This window comes from Prinia subflava, chromosome 7 (assembly GCF_021018805.1).
Source record: "Prinia subflava isolate CZ2003 ecotype Zambia chromosome 7, Cam_Psub_1.2, whole genome shotgun sequence".
NCBI classification, from domain to species: domain Eukaryota; kingdom Metazoa; phylum Chordata; class Aves; order Passeriformes; family Cisticolidae; genus Prinia; species Prinia subflava.
Window position 1 is genome coordinate 30,445,080 of NC_086253.1, and position 25,633 is coordinate 30,470,712.

The 25,633-nt window shown below is 38.8% G+C and overlaps 1 protein-coding gene across 5 annotated transcripts in view; it reads right to left on the reverse strand.

Moving 5' to 3' along the window:
- The window catches only part of MTUS1 (microtubule associated scaffold protein 1), a 147,592-nt gene that overhangs the window by 37,357 nt on the left and 84,602 nt on the right, over nucleotides 1-25,633 (reverse strand). For 3 of the 5 annotated variants that reach the window (XM_063402038.1, XM_063402039.1, XM_063402037.1), the window contains one exon: nucleotides 3,481-3,698. In XM_063402038.1, the coding sequence (XP_063258108.1) occupies nucleotides 3,481-3,698 (218 nt within the window). Of the gene's footprint in view, nucleotides 1-3,480; nucleotides 3,699-7,286; nucleotides 8,047-24,190; nucleotides 24,634-25,633 lie in introns of those variants that run through there. The other 2 variants (XM_063402041.1, XM_063402040.1) reach the window with 2 other exon arrangements.

Sequence of the window (25,633 nt, forward strand, 5' to 3'; positions counted from 1 at the left end):
CCACAGTGAACCACTGCATGGGGACATACCCAAAACACTTTCGACATGGACACACCTGTAAAACTAGACCTGTAATAACTTTTTTCATTGGCTCCCCAAAGAAGCCCAAGCATACACAAGGGCTAGGGAAGAGAGGGAAGAGCTGCAAGAGTGGCATCCCCAACCTGACTTATCACAGACATGCTAAGCACGCATTTAAAGTATCTGTGAACATATCTCTTACTGAAGGGACAATAAATTCAAAATTAATACTAGTGGAAGTTAAAAGATCAACTCATGCAGTAGTGGTAATTTCAGAGCTCATTGCAGTTGAAGGTTAATGGAAAGTGGCTTTCCTTGGCACTTCATGTGCTTATTGTAAATGGACAATTTCACCATTTCCTCTGTGCTGCCGCTTCTCAGTTCTTGTTTGAACTTAAAAAACAGGAAAGCAGTCATGAAGTTACAGTAATTACCAGGCAATCAGGGGAAGCGCAGTGCTCTAGAAAGACTCAACTTGCTTTTGTGATTAGTGCGTGGTTTAACATGTGTTCCTATCACTGCCAGCACACACACAGCCGTCCAACAATGGCAAAACTCCGTGTTCTCATCAGTCACACTGTTCATTGCCATCAAATGTTCTGGATGCCAAGAGGTTTTCCATCTAGCGTTAATCCAGTACAACAATAGCCCTTGTGAGGTAGAAATCAGGCTTTCAGGATTTTTAAACTCAGAAGTCTTGGTAAAAATAGGTAAACATAGACACCCCCGCTCCCCCAAAGAAACACCGACAGATCAGGTGGGAAGGTTTTATCAGAAGCAGCTGTTACTATTGACAGCTCCAAGGTAACTCTCGCAACAAACAGGTTTGAGCTCAGGGTTTTTTGAGAGATTCCTGCTCAGCGAGGAACAGCACAGCAGCATTGCTCAATCCCATTTAACCCTTTGACAGCAGCCTCTCAACCTCACTCCAGATGAGCTAGCTGCAGTTTTGAGAAAAGTCATTGCCAGCAAGTCCTGATTTTGTTCACAGCAATATTCCACTTCAAATGAGCTCATAAGAAACAACTTTAATATTTGTGCAGAAATATATCAGGAACTCTTGGGGAAAAAAAAAAAGTAAAAATAACGTGACAGTCACTTCAGCTTTGGAGCAAAAGCAGGAGAAGCTGCAGCAAATTTTCCAAGCGGCTCAGGCTGGGCTGCCCAGCCTTGAAGTGACCCAAGTGCTCACTCCAGTACTTTACTCCATTTGGCCAGGCAGCCTGTCCTTCACCCCATCTCACCCTCACACTGGCTCTGACCAAACGTTAGGACAACTCTCGTCACCACCTGGCAAAGAAATGCTCTTTGGCTGGTTCAGCTTTCTGGTAGTAGCAGGCTGAATCAGCTTTCTGTAGGGACAGAGCAGCACCAGAGGAGCCCAGAGCAAGCTGTTTCTTAGGGTGCATCATGTCACTTCCCACTTGCTCTAATGGGAAGAATGGAAGCACAGCTTTTTTCCTCATATAATCAGCTAAGCGTGATTTTTAACTGTTTTTTTTTAAATACAGAGAAGCTGAAGCTACTTTCAATTGGCTCTGCAGTAGTTAACCTATGAGACCTACCTTATAAGTAAAAACCTAACTTGAAGTTTCTCCCCGAGTTAAAAAAACTGCATCAAAGGTGTCCCCAAGGGATACTTCAGACAAATAACTATATGGGCAGCTAAGATCATTAATTATACCAGACTCCACCCCTCCCCCTAAAGGAGAAAAACCCAAACAAATGAACAAAACTAAAACTACTCTTCACAGCGTTCCCTAGTTTCCCACAGCTAACTAATAGATTTTAAGTATTCCTTATAGCACTATGGCAGAACAGTCTTTCTCATCCCTATGGTACTTCCACAAGAGTAAGGCAATGAGTCTTCAGCAAGTATTGTCTTAGGACAGGAGAGAGCAACCTCAAAATCAATAAATGGTATGAAAATACATCAACGTGTCATATCTAGCTCAATTTCAAGTGCTCAGACTTAACTGTCCAAGATCACTAATTTTATATAATTTGACAGAGGTATTTTTTCTTTCCATCTACAAAAGACTAACAAAGAGGAATAAGGAGCAAAATCACTAGTTCCTTTCATGCAGTTCTCTCTTCTCACCTTCAGAAATCACTTTTTCCTTAATTAAACCCCCGATTATTCTTAAAAATCTTCATATTTAGGCTACAGCAACCTGTAAAATTGCCTAGAAGTAGCAAATTAGTATGATGGGCTTCTACTTACTAAATACAACATTTTTAAAGTATTTGCAAGTTTTGAAATGTTGCAATAAAAATATTTGAGAGAAGAAACTAGGCCAAGATATTTAATTGTAAGAGTTACTGAAAAAACCAGTGTTCTTATTCTACAGTAATTAGAAGATTGCGCAGAAGTTTAGCAGTGAGAATTTAACTTAAAATTTCACAATATCATGTTAGATGACAGGCATCCAAAAATCCTGTATCAAATTGCTTTGAAGATCTCAAACTAGGTCCTGAGGCAGAGAAAGGTGTTTCAACCAAGAGTTTAAGAAAAACCCAACCAAACCAATCCCAGAAAACTGGCTAAGAGCCACTGCCCTTAGAGTTCAACCAGACTAGGAGATAAATGCAGTATTTTTAGATTAAATGAAAGCAAGCAGATATTATCCCATGAGAATGTTACATCTGCCAGAATACTAAGACAATTTAGTGTTTTTCTGTATACAAGACTGTAAAATCACCATGTAGCAGAAGAGTTGAAACTAAATTGATACCAATCTCAGATCATGAATTATAAATCCAAGAGAAATGACTATTAAAGGCTGCATCAGCTGTGCAGTATAAACTCGTAACTGTTATAATTTCCTTGACTTCACATTTTGCTTTTCTCAAAAGTTTCCAAAGCAGACCAATAGTTTCTAGTGTAGTATCAAACTGATTAAGTCATTACATATTTCAAACAGATTAGAAAAATTAAGCCACATTAGATTTATTCCACTCTATAATTCCAGATGCATTTCTATATTTTTATTAATGATTTTAAGACACCATCAACAAAGCAGGATTCAATCAATAAAACAACTCAGACTTTATTCTAAGTAGCTCAAAAACATATCCACCCATTAAATACTTTTCCATCCAATGTCAGATAACAAAGCAAGGCCATGTAGATTATCTGTTGAAACTAGTCTTTCCTACAAGGGCAGAACTTGAAGTATACACTTGGAAAGCTACTCAGCCCTGAAGGACTCTCTGACTGCAAACATTTAAAAACTCTTTCAAAGAGCATGTGAAGCATGCAGAGGTCACAAAGCCAAGTGTCAGGGGTTTGATTTTTTTTCTAGCCAGCTAATGCTAGAAGTATACCCTCCACAGGAAACCAGAAACCACTGGAATGGAAACACAACATTTACTATCAGTATATTAATATTTTCTGAAGCCATTGCTGAGAAGTGTTCAAACAATTAAAGCCAAAATTGATAAGCTGTGAGTTTTTACCTCAGACTGCAGGTGCTGGATAACAACTGTTAATGCTTCGAACTTCTGGTTACTGGACGTCAGGAATTTTTTCAGCTGCAGGATGATTCCACTTTGGGTCTCACATTTTGTTTTGTACTGTGTCAACTCGGCTGCTTTAGCTCCAGGTGAACGTGCATCTGTGGAGGCTTGAGTCCGTATGCACGAGCTCTTGGGACTCCGCTGCTTGCCCTTGTCAACTACGACAACAACAGCAACAACTAATTAATATGCATTTCATGCTGAAATCTCACCAAAATGCAAAGGATGGGTGCAAAAGAAAGTAGTTATAAATTTCTACAAACACTTGCTGAAATACTAACTAGGAGAAAGAGTTATTTCAGTACCACTGCAGAGCAGCACTAATGCCTAACACCATAACCGTGGATACAGTGTTTCGCACTTCATCCTCACCTTCATGTATTCTGTGGCACACTTTTCAGCATGCTCTTCACACTGAGCTTTGAAAAATTGCTTTTATAACATGCAAGATCTCTGTCATCCTATCTATTCAGTAATTTACTTCTAACATAAGAGTTGTCCGTTTTTGTGAGCAACATGGATTTCATATTTCTTGCATTCTTAAGTGCTGCTGAATACAAAACCATTTTCTCTACATTTCCTTTGTTATTTTTCTTCCTTTTAAAATTTTAATTGTAAAAATTCCCCTCTCTGCATCTGAGGCCTGAGCTTTATTAACTAGAGGTCTTGCAGCATTTCTTAGTGCTCGCAATTTTCAGTCACATGGACAAGACTTTAAAAAAAGCATAAAATGCAATATATTTCAATATATATTCACAGTCCTGAAATCACATTATTGATTTAATATTCTCAGTTTTGTGGCAACCTCAATACTTTCACAGTACACAATCATCTCATGTCAGAGGAAACCAGATTACATAAATCAGCACTTGACTCATAAACACTGTATTTTCAGGTTTCTCTGCTGCCTTCAGACTGGAAAGGCAGTACAGATAGGGCCAGTCTTCCCCCCTTGATCACAAAGAGAATGAGCACACAATTTTGCAATAAAAGGCTGATGCAATAGATAAATATCCCTTGGCAATTTAATGAAGACATCTAAGCAGATTACTTTGCACAGTTTCAACTTAACAAGATTTCTTCATGACAGAGTGAAAAAACCTGAGAGGTGAGATCTGGAGGAAAGAAAGATAGGAAAAGGCATCTTGAAGGTCTCTTCCAACCTAGTGATTCTGTGATTCTGTGAAAACAGGGGACAAACTAACCAACAAGACTCAATCCTTTCTGAATCCCAAGCACCTGGTTTGAAGGTTGGACAATGACCCCAGAATCATCCCAGCAGAGTATCAAGGTTCAATCTCACAACTGGAGACAGCATTAAGGACAAAAGCTTTGATTCTCAGCTAATGTTAGTCTGACTTACATATCAGCTATTGCATTAATACATCAGTCTTCCATAGCCTGCATTTGTTTTTAAAGTCTTTGAAAACAGTTTTCCTGTGCAAAATACTAACATCCTCTGTGCCTTCCTTACTGAGCCTGGTATAAAGTGCCTCTTAAGCCTAATAATTTTCCAGATAAAACCTCTCTGGGCAAGATTTTCTGCTAGTTAGAGAACTGTCAGCATACTGTGCTTTATAATGTTCAGATACCCTTGTATTCTTGGAGATTTCCCTACACTTCTGCTCAGAGATGCGGACTGTTAAAGGGGGCATTTTCAATTAGAAACACACCATCGTGCAGTTTCATATTAGAGCTATTAAAAGGTATATCAACCCAAATCAAAATTTGTAGGACAAAAGGATCGACCTTGGCTGCCAATTCTAGGGTTTTTTACCACATTTAACTAACACGACCACTTCTTATCTGCAAAGATATAATGTCTTTTGAGTAGACATTTTTATACAAATGCCAGTTCACATCTGAGAGTAACCAGGTCAAATCTCCAGCAACCTTATGGACAAAATACTGTGTGTAGGAAACTACTGTTACCTTCTGAAGCTCCATCAAAAATCACAAGAGATAATAATCAAGAAGAAATGAAAAAAAAAGAGCAGGGACTAGAGAATAAACACGTAGAGTCAGTTCTTCCCTTCTCTATTGGCTTACATATTCCTACTCTCTCATATATTCCACCTCCCTTCCTGAATGCTCCACTTATGACAAATAGAGAACTAGAGAATTATTCTTGATGTAAGAGTATTGGGTAAATTCACTGATATAGATGCTACTGTCATAATTTAATTAAATATTTGAAATGAGTTTTACAACCATTTCTAGGACCCTGACAGAGCTGCGTGTTAAACCTGAACAATTGCAGAAAATTTTTACTCTAGGAAAACTCACATCACACAGTTGGTTACCTAATGAAGAAGTTTCATTTAAATAGAACAGTCAACCACAAATAACAAAAGACTCCAAATAGGCATTGTTTCCAGGATTCAGCCAGCCCTTATCACTTTGACAGTTTCATACCACTGCTTTTATCCTACTGCCCAGACCACCAAGTATTTTCCAAACAGCTCATTCAAGCATCCAACCAAGCCAGCCCTTGATACTATCCTAAAAAAAGCTGGACAAAAAAACATGCATGAAGTGAAACTCAGTGACATTCCTGTTGGCAATTTTATCATAGACATGTGCTATACACAGCCACTTCAAATGCTGAAAAGCATGAACCCTCTGTAGCATGAACTGCCTCTACAGATTAACACCACTGACACTACGATGTTTATTTATGGCCTACGTACCTCTGGGCAATGACAGATCCTTTCCAGATTTGTATAGAAGGCATGTTGTGGTGTCAAAACAAAAGCCATGCTTCCATTAAGACAAAAGCATCATGAGTCTGATTACTGATACCACCACATCAATGACAGAGTGTAATTTAAAGATGCTATTGGTTAACAGCCCGAGTCCTTCTCACTTGGGCTTGTTCACCTGCCACCTCTATACAGTCAGACTTGTAATGCAGAACCAATTTCTGCCTTTAAATCAGGTTCTGGATTCTTCTCCAGCATTGGGTAAAACCACTTTACCCAATGTAGTTGAAAAGCTTGGTTTTGGAAAATCAGATTTTCAAGTACTGCATGTAGTACAGTAAGTACCTAGACAGAATCACCATCTAAAATCCTATTCTTCTTCATACCAATAAAGAAAAAAAATTAGTGATTTTGCAAAGACTAAGCCTTTTGATCATTGAATCATTTACAGAAGATTTGATCTGGACCTTGCAAAAGGTCCACAGATCCTCTCACTCCCTCCACAGCCTTTATACAGATGGCACAGCAGCTGACTCCTGTTCAATGGGGAGCATTAAACCCATTCCAAGCCTCTCCATGAAGCAAACTGTTTCTCATGCATAGCTCCTCTAGTTAATAGCCATTCAGAGGCAAGAAATACACAACTGTCAGTACATAGGGTGTGCTCCATAAAGTTACATTTAGGTACTGGGGCTCTGCCCAGTGCTTGACACAGTATTTGGCTGGCTGGCTACCTCAGAGCTTGCATTGTGTTACTGGTTTCCTGAGCCTCCCTATCTTGTGCATTGTTGCTGGATTACCAGAAAAATCTCTAACACACTTCTTTGGTTTGCAGAACCAAATCAAAGCCTTCCTTTGCACATCATGTACTAGGAAAGTATGTGTAGTAGTATCTACACTAAACAGAAATTATTTTAAGCAAGAGATTCAATTTCTGAAAACAATTAAATTTCTTAAAAGCATTCAAATTAGACTAAACAAATTTCTTGACAAGCAAAATTAGAAAAAACCTCACTTCTCTCCCCACAGTCACAATTGTCTTACCCCCAAGCACCTTCTTTTCACATTCCTCATCCAGACTGTTAGCTTCCATAGGTCTTTCAGAACCCATGTACGTCTGGTGTAAGCATTTTTCAAAGCAAAATCCTTGCTCAGCATTTTCTCTCGTGGAAAGGTGCAGGCTGGTAAAAACTTTCTGCCTCTCCTCCATTTTCTGGAAAGCCTTGTCTACACATGTTAAATTGGTGCTCACTTCTTTGATCAGTAAGACCAGATCAGCCTGAGTATTTAACCGAGCTTCCATTTCTTCTCTTACTCGCTGGATTTCCTCAAGCACAGTTCTTATATCCAAGTGACTGGACTTCACCTCTGCTTTGAGATCTTCTTTCACCTGTTGCTGGCTCCTCTGCAATGCTAACACAGTTCTGATTTCCTTCTGAGATGTTTCCACATCATGCTTTAGTGCCTTCTGCCCAGCCTGCATTGCCTCCTGGCTAGCTTTCACTTCTGCCAACAGAGCGGCGATGCACTCTATCCCGATCCCACGGGAGTTGCAGGTCCTCTTCCAGTGTCACAGCTTCCAAGCGGTCAGGAACATTTGTGAGCCAGTATTAAATTTCCCCTGATGGCAAGCGAGCTGGCACACAGCCCTTGGTAGGGTACCCTACCACAATTTACAGCACCCTGCAGTGAAGGTACTTGGTAAAAGTCTTGTACAAGATGAGCCAGAGGCACTACGTGAAAAACTTCAACAAGCACAGCGGTAGAGCCAGAGCTCCTTCTCAGGACTCAGCCAGAGCACTAATCAGTTTAATTGGCAGATTATGCCACACCTGAATTTTTTAAAATCTTTTGCTGACATCATTGTACGTGGGACGTCACCCCCAAAGCCACTCCCAGCAGTCATTTGATCTGTACATCAAAATATGCCTGGGCATCAGTAACCAGGTTTGTTGCAACGCAGCCAAATACTCTGCGAGAACGCAGTGGCCCTTCCTTTACAAAGGCACAAAGGCACAAAGGAAGCCTGAATCACCCGCAGGAGCTGAAAGTCAAACAGTTCAACAGTGTGTAGTTATTTCAATTGTATATTCAACAAGGTGATTATGCACCTGTCCTTCTGCTTATGTGAGGTTCAGGTGTACATCTGTGGACACATTTGGTATTGCCCCACTCTCACTGAGTGCTCTCCTTATTCACACAGCAAGCAGTACTCTTCTGGCAGTCTCTGGAAGAACAGAATTCCTGAGGAAACCCTCTAATTCACAAACAATAAAGACTTATCACAGCAATATGGGAAAAACGACTAATGAGATATTTTTGCCATGTTAAGGAGGCCAAGTCTTTTAGCTACCAGATCTGAGTGTTAGCTTTTCACTGGAAAAGCTATAGCTTCTTACTTTTAAGCACAAAACTCTTAATAGGTTAGGCTCCATGTGAAAACAGGTAGATTAATGGCACCAGGCTGTTAGCTGTCGTGTTATACAGCAGTTTAATTATCTAGTCACTGGATTCACTTTGGAAAAAAAATTACCAATACCATATAGATCTTAGTCTACAGAATGTGTCAGTCTGCTTTCAAAGTGGTGAGCAAGTACTCAGCACAACACCCAGCAGAACAAGACTCAGACTACACAAGCTGGAAAACTTACACACCACTTCTTTGGCCCTGTCATGACTCCAGGATGCTTTCAGAGGCAGTGATGATCCAAGAGCAGAAACCCTTGCTATCCATCAAAAACTGCAATAACTCCCATCAGCATTTTTTGGGGCTGGGAAGCATCACTAGGAATGCCAATAGCCCATGCATCAGAGATCCAGCATTTCCAAATCACCACAGTGCTGCTGGCTAAAAGATCTGTCTGGGGACTCCTGCCTTCAGTAGAAGTTTACTACTGATTTGGCAGTTCTCCTCCTACACTAGCCCAGACACACTAATGGGACCAGGAAGGTATCAGAGATGTATCCTCTATATAAAGCACCTCATGGCTTGCAGATATTCCCCGACTACTTTGCTATCCCAGCCCCTGGTGAACACAAAGCCAATACTGGAGCTTTTTTCCAAGGCTGTGTATCACTTGCCAGAAGGCCAGACATGGACTTTCTGATGGGGTTTCCCAGCATAGCTACAGGCCACAGGTATAGTTTCTTCCCCTTTTGGCTCCTTGCCCCATTCCTAGCTGAATAGCTATTCCGAGAACTCCTAAGCATTATTATTCACATTGTCACACTAGAGACTAGTACACAGGTTGCAGAAGCCCTAGAAGCTGTTAGTACACAGCAGCTAACATGAATCCTGGGTTTATACACTAAGATAAATAGCTCAAGTGCCATCTTGCCTAAGTTTCACTTTCTGATCATTTTAAAGGTATAGTTCCACAAAGAGTGATTCCATGAAGCAGTGATTTCAACTGAGTTAAAAAAACGAAACTAAAAAACCAAAACCAAACCAAAACACCCACACCAAAAAAAAAAAAAGGTTTGGGGTTAAAAAAAGTCTCTAACTGATACCCCTTGGTCCCTCTGTAGTGGAACAGGTTCCTGCAGACACTGACTCAGAGCAGAATCCTAACTACAGCATCAATGAGTGCTTGAGGGAAGTCCTTCTCTATAAGCTACACTGAAAGCCTGGCTGACAAAGCTCAGGTGACTAAATTAGACATGCTGCAATTGTCATTCCTCTCCAACATCACCAAATCCAAAAGCTGCAGCCTCCTTTCTACAAGTGTGTGCACCCACGCTAATTGCCAAGTGTTCTCTGCTATAATGTAATACACTGAAGAAAACCTGTCCTTGGAAGCTGGTCTCTTGCTCTATATGAATATATTAGCTCTATGCAGAATGCAGTCAATCCCAATGTTTGGTACCTTCCTCACTTAAACTAAGACAGGCTGATTGATCATAAGGAATCTTTGTCAACTTGTAAAGATCACCCTCTTGACACAGGTTTCAGACAGGTTTCAGTTTTTCCTTCACTTTTCTCCACTCTGGAAGACACACTTTAAAACCTTACCTAAAATTAAATTTATAAGTTAGTACTACAAAGCAAATTTTAAGTCTACAGAAGTTGCTGATACTCTGAATTTTACTACCTTTGTCTCAACAGGAGTACTTCATAGCTAATGACAGATGAAGAACATTTTATCAATGCACAAGTTTCTGAACCTACAATTCATTGCCTCAGAATTACCCATTTCACCTGCTGTACATCAGCTTCTGCTCCAGTTGTCTCTATCCTTGATGCATCTCAAGTGTCTTGACATTTTTTCCTGTTTATGAAAAAGCTCTTGATTTCATAGGCTAACATGAATCAATCACTGTTGAGGATTTCCTCTCAAAAGTACACTAAGGATTAAGGCAGAAGAAAAAAGGACTTAATTTACTTAAATAAAATCTGGTCTATTTTGTGTGAGATATATTTGAAGGGTTTTGGGGGGTGTCTTTTGGTTTGTTTTTAAGGTATTTCTTTCATATTACAGAAACACAGAAATCTTTTAGACAATTTCCAACCAGCTTACACAAATACCCCTATTTCTACAGCTCTAATTATGCCTTCTCTTCATCACAATGTGTAAAAGTTATTTGAGCAATGCAACAGGAAGACTGATCGGCCATTTAATCTCATGGTTGTAATTTTAAAGTGTGCTTTGTGACAAGCTTGGCCATTAGGAGAGGACATTTTAAGAACACCTATGCAAATAAGGAAGCAGCTGGGGTTAATCTGCAGCAGTACATACATTACGTTTGAGAGGACCTGGAAACTCGGCTAGCTGTAAACTACTACCTTAAATTCTTCCAATACTCCTGCTCTGGGCTATAATATAACCCAGGGCAGACAATACACAGGGAAAGCAGTCACAAAACTAAATTAACGGTGTCTACAGAGGGCCTGGCAAGGCTGGACTTGGATGGAAGTCTTCAAACCCCCCAGGCCCTCCACATTTTGGTCAACTGTAATTTTTGCCTGCATGCATCTTGGCAAGTGGTGAACACACACCTTCCTCCTGTGATTCTCACAGTCCAGGCTGGTGATTATACAAACTCAGACTGCTGAAGAAGTGATGTTTTCTTTCTAAGCTCTGCCTCAGGCCTGTCTGTATAAACTGGTGCAGACAGTCCCAACTTGCTCTGTTCACACTTCAAGCATGCTAGTCAGGACCTAGTTCTAGTTCACAGCAAAGAGATTTCATTTTTCAGAGTTGAACCTGGATAATCTGCTCAACTGAAATGCTTAAGATGCTGTACGTCAGAAGCGTCTTTATCTGTGGTCTTGTCTCAAAGCAAATGGCTGAAGAAAAACAGCACTTCTCTTCTTGCATCTCCCCTGCATCAACATGATGTGAAGCCCAAGACGACAACTAAATGCTTACTAAAGCAGTACAGCAGCTCTCCCTTTCCTCTACTGTAACCTCCTGAATTTCCCTTCTTTCATGTCTCATACTAGCCCATGTCCAGGAACACCAGCTTATTTCAGCTGTCATCAAATCCTTTTCAAGTTGTTCTGAAGAAACCAATCAACCACCACAGAGGCTGGTAAAGAAAGGTGCAAGAACTGAACAAAATTTAACTGCAGGCAGGTGAAACCTGACATAGATGCTTGAAACTGACTCAGCAGGAGTAAAACACACAGCAGAAATCTCTCTGCCTTTTTTTTCAGGGTTACAAAGGTTCTTCAGCATGTATTTTTTAAATGCTGTACAGCCTGGAGGGGGAGTGCAGAGTCATCACATTATTCCAGGCATTCAGTTTGAAGTACTGTTCCTGAAGTCTCTGTCTATCCTCATTCATTGACTTTATTACAGCACTGACTTGTAGCCTCAGTGCAGCATTTTAAATCCATCCCTTTTCATTCCCCATTTCCAGCCAGAACTGGATATTATCTTTATACACACAATAATGAAAAGGAAAGGGAAATCTCAGAAGTATTTATGTTCCTCTAAAACCTCTCTATGGTTTCCGTAACATTTTTTATGTATCAGAGGTGTGTTTTACAGAAACACTAGCTGGGCTTTGAACATCTCCTATACAAAGTGATTTTACCTCTGCAGTCACAATGTATTTTGTCAAGTTTACAAGGAACTGTAATACGTAGAATGGAATTAAGTTTTTGTAGCTCAGTTTGCTAAAGCATGGTTCTAATGATACCAAGGTTGTGGGTTCAATCCCTCTAGGGCCATTCACTTGGGAGCTGCACTCAGTGACCTCTGTGGGTCCTCTCCACCTCAGCATATTCTGCATGGTTCTGTGTGATCTAGCTAGTAAGTATCAAGTGTGAATATGAGTCACATGTCTACTACAAAGATAAAAAATGTTAATAAGCCCACCATACATTCAGAGATGACCACAAAAAAACCAAACAAATTTGGAATGCAATGCAATTCACAGACAACAACTCTAACATCCATGAGACAGACTAGCAGTGCATCAGGCTTGTCCTGGTTATTTTTCCAAGTAACCAAGGGCAATATTGATGCTCGAATTTTTTTTTTTTTTTTTAAGCTTGTTCTGAACTAGGACAAAGCCCACCACATGTCAGTTACCCATACAGTACTACACACCACTGTACAGGGGAAAAGAAAAGGAAGATGCAGAACTATTTTATTGTACTAGAAAGCCTAGAGAATGGGTGTTTTGATATGAGAGGGATTGACCATATCTACATGAATGAAACTACTTCATCCACCTTAAAAAATACCCACTGTCATCCATTTTTAATGACAAAGATGACAACAAGATGGAAAGTAATTGCATGAGGATATTACTGTGTGTGCTATGTGTGTACTGTGTGTGAGGATATTATTAGTGTGCTGATGCTTTGGCCAATGAGGACTGAATCAGATTAAACTACATCTCAGTGTTTTATCCTCAGTTTAGGTATCTGAACTGTGCTACATCAGTTCATCACATTCATTCAAAGATCTTAAATCTTTGAATTCCCTAACATTAAAATATACAATATACTGGCAGCCATACTTATTTTACATAAGAGGTTTATGTTGCAGTAAGTTTCTAGATCAGGCAGTTCTCTGATTAGGCAAAGAAACATGTGAAGCGGTTCTACTTTTTCTTATAGTTGCAGCTGTGCCTTGTCATCCATGGAGTAAACAACTTCCCAAGAAACCAAGCATGGAATGATGTTGAAGACTGGTGACTCTCCCTTCTGCTCCCATTTCCTCCGAGTGTGTGCTCTCCCTGACTCCTGTACAAGAAGTTCCTCCTTACTGTCTGGTGCCCTCTACTGCTTCATTGCAAGTACGGGATATGCCACATTTCTGCCCTTTGTTCTGCAGCCTCTGTCCACAAAATCAGGACCTAGAGTCGTTGGAGACAGGGGTCTCACCATAATTAGTTCATAGTATTGGCAAACCCTTCCCAGATCCAATGAGTTGCCTCCCCAGTACAAATGCTGATCCCTTTGTTTCTCCATATCCACCTTGGATACACTCAGAGAGTGTGTGTGTAATGTTACAGGAAGAAGACCAGTACCTGATGTGTAGAAAACCCTCACACAAGACCTGAGAGCAGAACGATGTTCGAGCTTTTGCGAAGATCCCAGCCCTCACACATTACCAGGGGTGAAATGGCTGAAACACAGCCAGAAAGAAGGAAGCCATTTAAGCTGCAATGCTTGAAAGCATTCCTTCTTTCATACTGCAGTCCATCCCACCTTCAACATCAAGAATATACAGGGCTGGAAAAAGCCTCCTGAAACCAGTTACATCACTCCTTGTTGAAGCAAGGTAAACACTACATAAACACAAAAGTCATTTCACCAGACTGCTCAATTGTTTGAAGTCTTACCACAAAACACCTTGCTGCATTTTTTGTCCTTGTATATTTTCTTCCACATGAAATCAGACCCGATTTCACATAGATGAAATAACTGACTTTAGTTTCTCTTCATGCCACATTTCACACAGATACTAGAAGCCTGAGTTTTCTCTTCTGCTCTCACACATGCAGAGCAGTCTCCTATGTTCTGGAAAGTCAGATGTGAGAACAGCTTAACTGTTTTTCAACTACTTTTTAAAATGCTTCCTTCCAAAAGAGCTGGCAAGCATTATAAGTTATGTTGGGGATAAACATAAAGCAACTGGGAGAGACACTGTTACTTACAAATCCAAGTAAGAGAATTTCACAGATTAATTTTTTTGCATCATAAATTGAATCTACATCTACATAGAAAGCTTGGCTTCAACAACCCAAGAAAGGACTAGGAAGAACTTCAAATAGGACTCTCACAGCATATACAATTAAGATTTTAAGTTTGCAAACTATTTTCTTCTGATGTCCTATAGAGGTCTACTCTGTTGCAGTAAAGGCAAAGAAAACCAACAAACCAATCAACCCAGAACGAATCTGGAATTTTGACTGAATCACTGAACTTCACTTCACCAACTTTGCCTGCATCTAATTCAACATGGCAATTCTCTCTCCCCACCAACATATTAGTTAATGTTCAGAACATACAGTAGCTCAGACTAATGTTAGATTCAAGAACTTGATTTTTTTTTTCTCAGCTACTCAAAGTCCTTCAGAGAAGAGTATATGTAAGGCTTATTAATTTCCAAGGAACCATAATCTTCCCTTGAAAACAACTGTACAAAGAAGAGACTTGAAAAATACATTTTTGACCACAAGACTAGCACATTAATATGCAACATTTTTTCCTGTGCAATATCTGCAGCTATCTGGAATAGAGAGGACAGAATGGCTTTTAGTTTGAACTCTGAAGCTGTTTATCTAATCACACTACTGTGAGCTAATGTTATATGACTCTAACAAATGTCACTGACTTAACTATGGCACTGAAATCCTGCCTAAAGGATATTATGGAAGAAAAATAGGGCAGACAGTAGGAATGTAAAGAGCCTCCAGAGCCTTGCCTGCATTATTGCCTTTGTGCCAGAAGTGTTTCTGAAGCTGAAACACATCTTCCTGTGTTTATGAAACTTAAAAGTAATTTAAAAGCAAATTCAGACTATGATTAAATTCACTGATAATGGTCTTTAAAAAGCAAGGTGACAGCACTTCTAAACATGTAGGAAGCACTATAATCAGTGCTAAGTTATCCAATATAATCATATTTTATCTAACAAAAGATCACTAAGAAGTGTAATTCTAACATTTTCCTCATAAAATTGATGGCCACAGTTTGCAATATCAAGTTACAAAACTAACAGCATCCAAATTCTCTTTTTTGGTACATACAGATTCACTTTGTAAGAGTAGTCACAAATTTCTGAGTATAAAGTATAAACCAATTCAGAGACAAAGCTAGTACATGAATTTTTTTCCATGGATAAAAAAAACATCGGTGACAATATAGGCATGACTAAGCTTATAGGCTGGAAATGAACTAAGAAAAGTAAAGTTTACAGTAACTCATCAGCTTCCCAAATCCCTTCAAGAATCAGTCCTAGCACTCCTAGGGGCTATGCAGAAAACACTGATGCAGTGGTTTCAACATTGTTGACCATGGTATCACTCAATGATTTTGCCCCAATCATTATCTTGATCGATTTTAATCACAGCCCAAAATGGCAACCCAGCAGGCTGCTCCTCCCCAGCTGCACTGACTTCATTTGATGAGTTCAGGATCAGTCCTAGATTTGGTGTTTTCCCATGACTAAAAAATAAATAAGCAATTACTTTACAAAAAGTGTTACTCTGTACCATCATTTCCACACAACAGGGCAGAGACATACTGTTACCCTCTTGGCAGATGACTACCTTGGCATGACAAGATCACATAAGGGAAGTTGCAATAAACTTTTCTGAGTCTAAGTAAAGGATTATCTATTTCTACATTGTTTCACAGCTCAGTTAAGGGTCTGAGTTACTCTAGATCAGTACCGGTTTTCTAAAGCTCTAAAAATTATTTTTGCACATAATCACCCGCACTGGGCTGGTTCACACAAGTGAAAACCATTTTTCTAATTTAAAGTTTAAGCACTTTTGCTTTTTTTGATTACACATAGCAGCACAATTAATATTAAGTCCCTGAAGAATGAAAGAAAATTTAAGCTATCAAAATTAAACTTACAACTTTAGGAAAATATATTTAAGGAGACATCAGAATAGCATGTTTTAAGGAATATTAACATAGATGAAAATGTGTCTAAAACTAAACTTAAATGGTACTTTAAAGCTACCCTAGCAGTGAAAAACCATTTGCTGGTCAACAGAATAGAACACCATCTTAATAGAAGCACTTCAGTTGCTGCTGGTTAAAATCATCCATGTGAATTCAATTTTCCATGCTTCACTGCAAGTTTAACATAGAAAATATCACATCTCAAGTGCCTCATACCAGCTCTAAGTGCTGCTGGAACTCCAGATTTTCAAAAGACACACAAAATGCACTTATATAGCTTGGCAGTCACCACATCAAGGACCTATTTGTGTCTTTCCTGTCATGTTAAGCAGTTTTCCTGCTATTAAACAGCAAAGACATCTCCCCAGGGACATGCTTAGGACATTGCACACCATTGTTTCAAGCATCGTTTAAGTACAACTTATCGGAGCCTATCTGAAAACATCTTGCCAAGCTGTAAACAGAATAGAGAACAGGGTAGCATCCAGCACTTTCATTAGCTAAAAATACGTCTCCACCCTTTGAGAGGCACAAGGTCCTTCTGCTGCTTGCTGAGCAGTTAAGGGACTTCTCTTTCCAGCCACTCCTAAGCAAGCTGCACAACTGAAGACCATTTTGGCAAACGTTGCCCCACAGCTACCAGTGCTCCCCTTGAGGAGGGGCTGCTTGTCATTTCTGCTGTGGAGACAAAGCAGTTCCTGTGGAGACCGTTCAAAACATTCAGCTTATCATTCCTTGCACTTCATGTTCCCCCGAGTCTCTTCCGTTCAAGCTAGCAAACTACTAAGATGGCAGAGAGATTTTTGCTTAACTGGGTGGTGGGCTGGGAGGAAGGGAGGGAAAGAAGACAACAAATCTTCTTGGGGAGCTGATACCTCAGGTAAGTGTTGTTTTCACTGGGGTATACCCATAACTTACCACAAGGACCAAAACTCCTATGTGAGGTTAATTCTCAAGAAAAATTACCAAATATGAGCACCTTCACTTGTGCCACTAACAAAGGAGCAAGAAAAATATTCACTGCACATTGCACACACATCTTGCTTTCCTTGACCTTAAATCCTGAGATCCCTCCTGAAATAAAGAAATACACGTTTAATAGGGTTATGCTACTCATTTTATATCAGGACCTTTTATGTTTTTAATTGGCAAAATTTCTTAACTTGATAAGTGAGTTAAGCAGGTGGCAGATTGTACAGTAATATTTGTGGAAATAAGCAAGCCATATTATATTTGTTACACCACACAGCCATGTTACGGCTAAGAAAAGCAAATTTTTTCTAGTCTTCTGTTTTATTTGGAGTGGAATAAATTTCAACTGGCTTTATAAGAAAGTTCATTTATTCTTTTGCAGAAAAAAATTCCAATAATCCTGTTTTACACCTTAAAATATCTGAAAAGGCTTAGCACAAAGTCTATTCTTGTAATAAATACAAACATAACATTTTTAGTAATTTAGATGCTTCTGATATAAGCAGTATCTGATAGTCTAAAATTATTATTATGGAAGTTAAGCAATTAATGAATACTACTTGTAATACTATGACTTTTCTACTGAAGGACTGCTAGTTCGCTTTGAGAAAAAGATGAGCTTCCATTGAAAGAATTTCACCACAGATGTTCCCAGCCGCTCTATTTCCTGCCTAACTAGAAGTATTTCCATAACATCACATACAAACTGTTTGCACAAGGATCCTGAGGAAGATCTTTTACTTGCTATAAGTGTACAAGCAACACACTATCATGACAAGAAGTAGCAAATATAAATTTAACCAGGAGTTGAAAACAGGACCCCAGGTTATGTACTGCCCTTGCTACAATTACTACTCATCAGTAAAGATGATACCAATGAAAGGTTTGTAAATAGCAACTGTAAAGCACCATCATGTCCAGATACAACTCAGGTTATTTAAGGTGAGTTATTTCCACATTTGAGTATCTGGGCAGCTAAATTAAATGCCATGTTGGATTTTTTTTTCACTATTTAAAGATGCAAGTTACACTGCCAATACATTCATTTTTCAGTAGATCAAACGCTATTTTGTTGTCCTTCTAGGAGACTGAACAGAAACAATACTCTGTTTATGTTAGAAACAGAACTCTAACAAAACATGGTTAGATAGGTGCTGGTCATAGTGCCAATTTTTTTAGTTGTTACCAGTAACAACTTTTAACTTGCTACTGTTTAACTGTAACAACACTGTTATTTCAGCTAGACAGCTTGACCAATGCAGCCTTCACAGAACTTTTTTCTAGATGACAAGCCAGGAGAGATAGGGTCTGTTTGCAAATAATTTTCCTAGTAAGTTAGGTTTTGGCATGATATTGGGTGAAACAGTCATGAGCTGTTTGGAACACCACAACTTCCCTAAAGATATCAAATCCATCACCTTTGGACCCAGGCTTTTCCTATGCATTGCAATACTGAGAGATTACAATTTTTTAAAATAATAAATACAGTAGAAATGCTGCTTCTCTACGTAGTTTGTTGTTGATTTGCTAAATTAATAGCAAATCTCTATAAACAGAAATAGCCACTTCTTGCCACTCATGGCAGTGAGAGTAGTAATTGTGGTCCCAATCTACATACACATTCCTTAACATAAAATGAAATTAACTAAAAATGGAAGAAACTCTATTCTCCTTCACACATCAGAGTTTTCTGTGCCAGTAAAGAAAGAAGGGTAACACAAGACAGTGAGACAACTGGCTAAAAATACTTAGAATGTTGCATTCTACCACTGAAATTTCATGGTATATTCCTTTAAAAAATCTATTGCTGTATGTTTTAGAAAGTTCAGATTAGAAGGGCTGAATAAGTAGTAACACTTCATTTGTCTGAACCCTGCAAGCCATTTCTACTATGGTAACAGATTCATTTGCACAAACTGGAAGAGGCAGATTTTAGATGTATAAGCCTCATTTTACCACACTGGAAATCCCCTGAAGTAATTTAAAAGCTATTCAAGTTTTTAAGTGTAAGTGTAGCTGCCTGTCATTTTCAAACCCTAACCTCTTTCACAACAGAACTAGCAGCCAGACCCTTTTCACCTATTAGCTATGTCAAGTGGAAAAAAATGCATACTTAGAATATACAGTAGTATGAGAAGAGATTATTTGTTATATCTTTTATATTTACTCTCCAATTAACTTTTCTTCTATGATGTTGAGCTTGAAGCAACAATTCTATTTATTTTATGTTGACAAATACTTGGGGTAACCTTCACATATAATGAATCCCTTTAAGGGAAGGAATAACAAAAGCCAACATCACTTGCTTCAGTGGAATAGAATGCAAGTTGCTATGCATCTGCTTTTCAGCAGCATACCAGTTGTTCTTTCTCCAGATTTTTGGGGGCAAAGCTCCCCATTTCAATTTATTTTCATATTTTATTAAATATATGCACAGGTTAAGTGTTCACATCACATATAAGGTACTCTATTTTGACTCTAGCATAGTTTTTGTTGGGTTGGGGGGTTTCTTTTGTTGTTTGTGGGGGATTTGTGGTGGATTTGGCAGATCATTTCTGCTACCGAGTTGAAATTACTTTTAATTACTAGTGCTATCTTCATTTTATAGCTACTGTAAACACATCCATTGGATGAGACTTGTATAAAGTACAAACTGTACTTACAAACCCCGAAACACAGAGCTGTGACACCTGAAAATAAGAATCTCCATTTAGTTATCATGTACATGCCTACTGAAGCTATGACCTATTAGGACTGAAATCAGGCACATCAGGCAGTACCCAGTCTTGAATAGATTAAGTCAGGAGCAGAATCTCATTGACTTAAACAGGAACATGATTAAAATCAAAATCCCCCATGACGAATGATTTCCAGCTATTCAACTTCTTTCGCTCAGAACAGATAAGCTGGCTTTACTTCTGAACTATTTTTTCCTTGGTGGGAGACACAAATATTTAACATACTGGTCCTGTATGAAATTTCTCCAGCAGACTTCTAGATTTAGAATACTTAATAGGATTCAGTGTGTTAAGTATCTTTCTATGGTGCTGTATAAAACTGTAGTGTCAGACATTTAAAGAGTACTTCATTTATTCTTCAGGGGATGGAAAAAAGTGATATGAACAGTTAAGCAACTCATGACACTTCAGGCTTTCAGAATCCTTTTTTAAGAGCCCTGCTTTGCAAGACACAGAAGTAATTTTATAGTTCCCAATGTGATCAAAGAACAACTCTGGGAAGAAGTCATTGAAAAAGGACATCAGGTGCTCAAATAAACACATCTATGATGTTTTCTTGTTATTAGCAAGAAAGTTTTCAAAACTGGTATTGCTGAAAAGACATGTTTAGTAAGAAATGGAAGTCATCAGCAAGACAAGAGCACCAACTACTATAGTATACCAAGTACTGTTTGCTTAAGGGAAGGAGAGAAAGAGGAAAAGCAGCAAGAAGGGCTGGATGAAAACATTTTAACTGTATACAAACCTTGACAAATTCTCAACAAAAAGCACAAGAGCTTTGACTTCCATTTGCAAAGCTAGTCTCTTGTCGTTTATCTTTATACAAGAGAAAACATAAGCAACTCAAAACAACTATTTTGAATCATTCATAAGAGAATGTCTTTCTCTCACAGTTTATACAGAACTGATGATCTACACAGAGATGATGATTTACTCTGTCACACCACTGAAGCATGAAGAACATAAGAGCACTTTAGTCACTCTGGTAAAAATCCTAAATGGTTCAATAAAGGAAGCAAATATAATATTTCATTACTGAAAGACAGTGGTTCCCACTCTCCTCTGCCATGTTTATGCAATTCTGAAGTATTTAGATTTTTGCAGTTATTTGCTACAAGTAAGTTTTATAAGTCACAGGATAGAAGAATAAATTATTTTCTGAAGGTTTCAGGATTTTGTTTTGCCTAAGAGGGCATTCATTATATACAGCTAACAATGCAGGTATAGTATACTTCCAGTTGCTGAGAAAAATTATACTTTGGTGTCTGCCTGCATTTAAGGAGAGAGGAAGAAGCTTCTGGATATCTTGACCTTGAAGCAGTGTAGAGCACAGTAATGGAAGTTAGACACAAGGCAACAAGCGGAAAGACCTTAAAAACACTTTAAATATTGTGTTCCCTCTGTGTGTGTGTGTGTGTGTGTATGAATTAAAAAGCAAATTTCACCAGGATTTATTCCCGTCCTAGGGGAAAAATATCTGATTTAATTTGGCTTCCCCTGAACAGACTGCATGATTACACTGTAGCATATCTGAATTACTCTAGGTGCTTTGACACTTCCAGGTGGATGAGAATGCAAGCAGTGCAAAGACATCCAGCCCAAGGATCCATTTAAGTGCAATGACTCACCTAGAACAACAGAACACCCGTGTAAACAACTGTGTGTCCTCCATGCTCCATGTGAAGAAACCACATCAGGCTGCTGCGAACTGTCCTTGAGTCAGACTGAAAACCCAAGAACAAGTTCCATCCTCTTCCTCCCAACAGTGCTTCCATTCTACCTTCACCAAATTACTGCACTGCAATTGTCAGGCATGATATGACAACAGAAGAATCCAAACTGACCTGTGCTCTAGATTACTATAAAATTCTAAATTTCAACAAATGTTGTAAGTATCCCAAGGATGGTCTACAGCAATAAAGGCGGTCAATCTATGCTATGATCAAAGGGAGCAAAGAATGAAATCCATGATCATACTTATTAGAAGTGCAATCAAAACTGGACTCAGTGTTGTTTATATAACACTCATTCATATTCATGTTCCTAGATGGACCTTGAAATTCCTTCTGGCAGTTACCCCTTCCCTTATTTATTGACACACTCTCTACTGCTTATTGTGGCTATTCCTCCTGAGACCTTGGAAAGAAGCCATGTCATTTTAATCAAATTAAATCACTACAAGAAAAGACAATCATATTGGTGCTGCAAAACTAAATATGGTTCCTCCTGGCATTTAACAACAACAACAACAACAGAAAATAACATTTTAAGCTTTTGACATACACAGTCATTGCCTCGTGTACTGTTGCTGAGTTTTATGAACCTGAAATAATCACTAACAAGCTTTGCTGCATTCTGCTGTTTCAAAAACCGCAGTATTATCTATACATACTTGCATTCTCCACTACAGACTATGACCTGGTTTTCGTATGCCCTACTTTTTTGGTAAATTCAGCTCTAGCTCATCACTGGTCAGCTTTCTGCTAACATACTGACTTCCTACAAGACACAAGGACAGCAAAGCAGGCAAAAACCTCTCTAAGCTTCAGTGCTGTAATATTAGTCTGTACATACTACATTGAGAAAACACACACAGGTCTATTCAGCACTTATTTAATGAAGTGCTGCTTAACTAGAACACAGGGCTTGCAATCTATTTTACATGTTGTATTTCACAGAGACCTTCAGGCAGGTTTTGCTTTTACATCCACCCAAATGAAATGAAACCAAAAACTGATTCTTATAATTGCAAAATTATCTTGATACATGCACTGACATTTATTTTTCAAAATTAAACAAAATTCAGTAGCACTTAATGAAAATTTGGAAGACTGAACATTATCTCCCTCACCTTTTCCTTTAGGATTTTTGATCCTGGAGTATGTGTTATGTAGAAATTTCACATTATTTATATAGTTATATGCACAAAGACACTCTTTACATAACAATTTTTGGCATCAAGGCATTTAAATCCTAGTTTAAAGCCAACACAAGCAACCTGCAAACAGAAGCCTATATTGTACAGTTGGACAGTATTATGTTCATAAATGCATTTATCGTCCCAGAAGAATTTTGAAGCTGGATTTACTTTGGCAAGGATAAGAAATGACAAGGCAAATGGTTTAAGCTGCCATGTGAAAAGACAGGACAGTAAGGAAAGCTGACTGGTAGCACTCAACTCCAAAAAAATAAAAGCAGAAAGGGTGGTATTCAAGTGAGAGAGGAAATTCTTGAGTGAAGAGCTTCTGCAAAACTAGTTTATGTAGCAACTTGCTCCCCTCTAAGTAAAATGCAAGAAAACTATAAATAGTGCAGTGGAAAAAAATACTTATGCAAGATGCTCTTGGTATCTCTAGATGTCATATAGTTCACCCCAAAAAAAAATCAGCTTCCACCCCTCATCCCCAAAATGACACATTTATGTCCTGGAATAAAGCTCACCTTCTATAAACTTGCTTTATTTGCTTTGCCTGACACCAAAGATAAAAATCAGGTCAGATGCAGCTGAGAATTTTGCAGGTTTTTTTGTTTGTTGTGTTCCCCGTGTGTGTGCGTGTATGAATTAAACACATACACACACTTGTCCTCAGGGTCTCAAAACTTTGTACCTTTTGGGTTTGTCTCAAAACAAGAGGCACAAAAGTTTGCTTGTTCCACTTGCAAATAAGATGTATTTAGCACAACATCTGTGATAACAGATATCTACAGGTAAGTATTCAAATATTTCCCACAGACAGAAAGCCACACCATGACAGCCTGTATTCATTCCACTACCCTCCCTGCTTCCCCCCTTGCACCCAATCAAGATACAGAAAACACAGTGCTCCCAGTAGATAACCATTAAAATTATCAGATAAATATTTAATAGCTCAGACTTCCTGATACTATTTTTGGATTTGTGCAAGGAAGGAGCAAAACACAATTTGCATTTCATAAACAGAGTCTCTTCCAGACAAGCAGCTCAGCACACATGCAGAGGCTTAGAATATGAAACTAGTTTGCTTAGAAGTCAGACTTCTGTCTGAAATTCAAAAACTTTCACGCCCAGTACAGTTCTTATTTGCTAAAAATAAGATGCTGTTGAAGTAAACAAGATATCCACTCAATGCACGCTCAAATCATCATATTAAAAATGCACAAACCTGTATGAAATATAACAGTGCTTTTCTTGTAGCCAGAAGGTAGACGAATGTTCCGAAGCAATCCCTTTGCTGTCAGCCTTACGCGCATGTTGGATAAGGAAAATTTCGGGGACCATAACATGTCTTCAGAGCAATTGGAAGACAAACAAGCAAGAAATAGCCTCCATGTACTGTCACATAGTATGTTTCTAAATTGCTACTGGCAGAAGCAAGCAATTCTTGCTAAAGAAAACAGGCTTGAAGAAATAATCAGGTCTCCATTCCTTTGCTGTTACTCCGTATGCACAGACAAGCAAAAAATCAGTAAAAGCAGATATCCACAATGTAAATGCTGCTGGCAGCTTCTCCTCACCAGATGTTCTGAAAACAAAGCTTGTCCTCAGAATAAAACCGACTTAGTGATTTCGAAAACCAAGAGCCTCTGAATTGCATCACAGTACTGATGCTCAATCTGCTATGGGACTCCGTGGGCTGGGAACTGGAAAAGGAGAAATGGGAGGAGGAGGATGAGGAGGGAGGAGGAGGAAGTGGGTGGTCTCACCAGCTGAATATATCATCTGCCAATGTCACAGTCCATGTAATGTTTCTTTGGAGACCGTAAGGAACATTATTTGAATATTCCCGGAGGCATATTTCAGCTCTGCTCTCCAAAAATCTTTTCAGGGTGCACTTTTTAGAACTTTCAATCAAATATTATGTCAACATTTATGAGTGTTAACAAATCCAAAGACACATCTATTCTCTAAGAACAATTCAGTATTTGAGAGCTGCTTAAGGGAAATTCTGCTTAGCTTAGCAGCTCAACACTGCAGATGCTTCCATTTATCATCAGAGGAGAAGGACTCAGGCATTAATTCATACTAAAACAGTTCTCTGCCAGCTGGGTTTTAAGGGCACCCAAACACTGAGGCAAATAAGCAATGTTGGAGGAATTCTAACAAAATAGATGTTCTTCTCATATTTGATATGAGAGATCAAATAAAAAATATAAAAAGTTTTATTAAAATCATATAGAAAGTTTCCTCTTACTATTTAATGAGCTGAAAAGTTTTGCACATACTTTATTGAAGTCCACTACCATTAGCAAAAATTAAATTAAAAATAAATTTAGAAAGTAAAGGAGTACTGTTTTACAGATTAGAAAATGTCACATTTTTTTACCTGCGACATGACTAGACATACATGCACTGGCCACCTTCCTGTGCAGAAAGAAACATTTCACCACTTTTCCTGAGGTCAGCAGCTGTCTCGCCAGGCAGCCACTGCAGCAGGGACCACCCAAGTACTCTCAGCCAATGCTGGAGACAAGACAGTGGCAGTTCATATTTCTTTGAGGTTGTTTGAAGAGCTGCCTCCACAGACTTAATCATTCTTTAGAGATAAAAGAATTAGGTAGTTTTCCATTGATTCTGCACTTCTACTATTTCAGCAAATCCCAGCCAA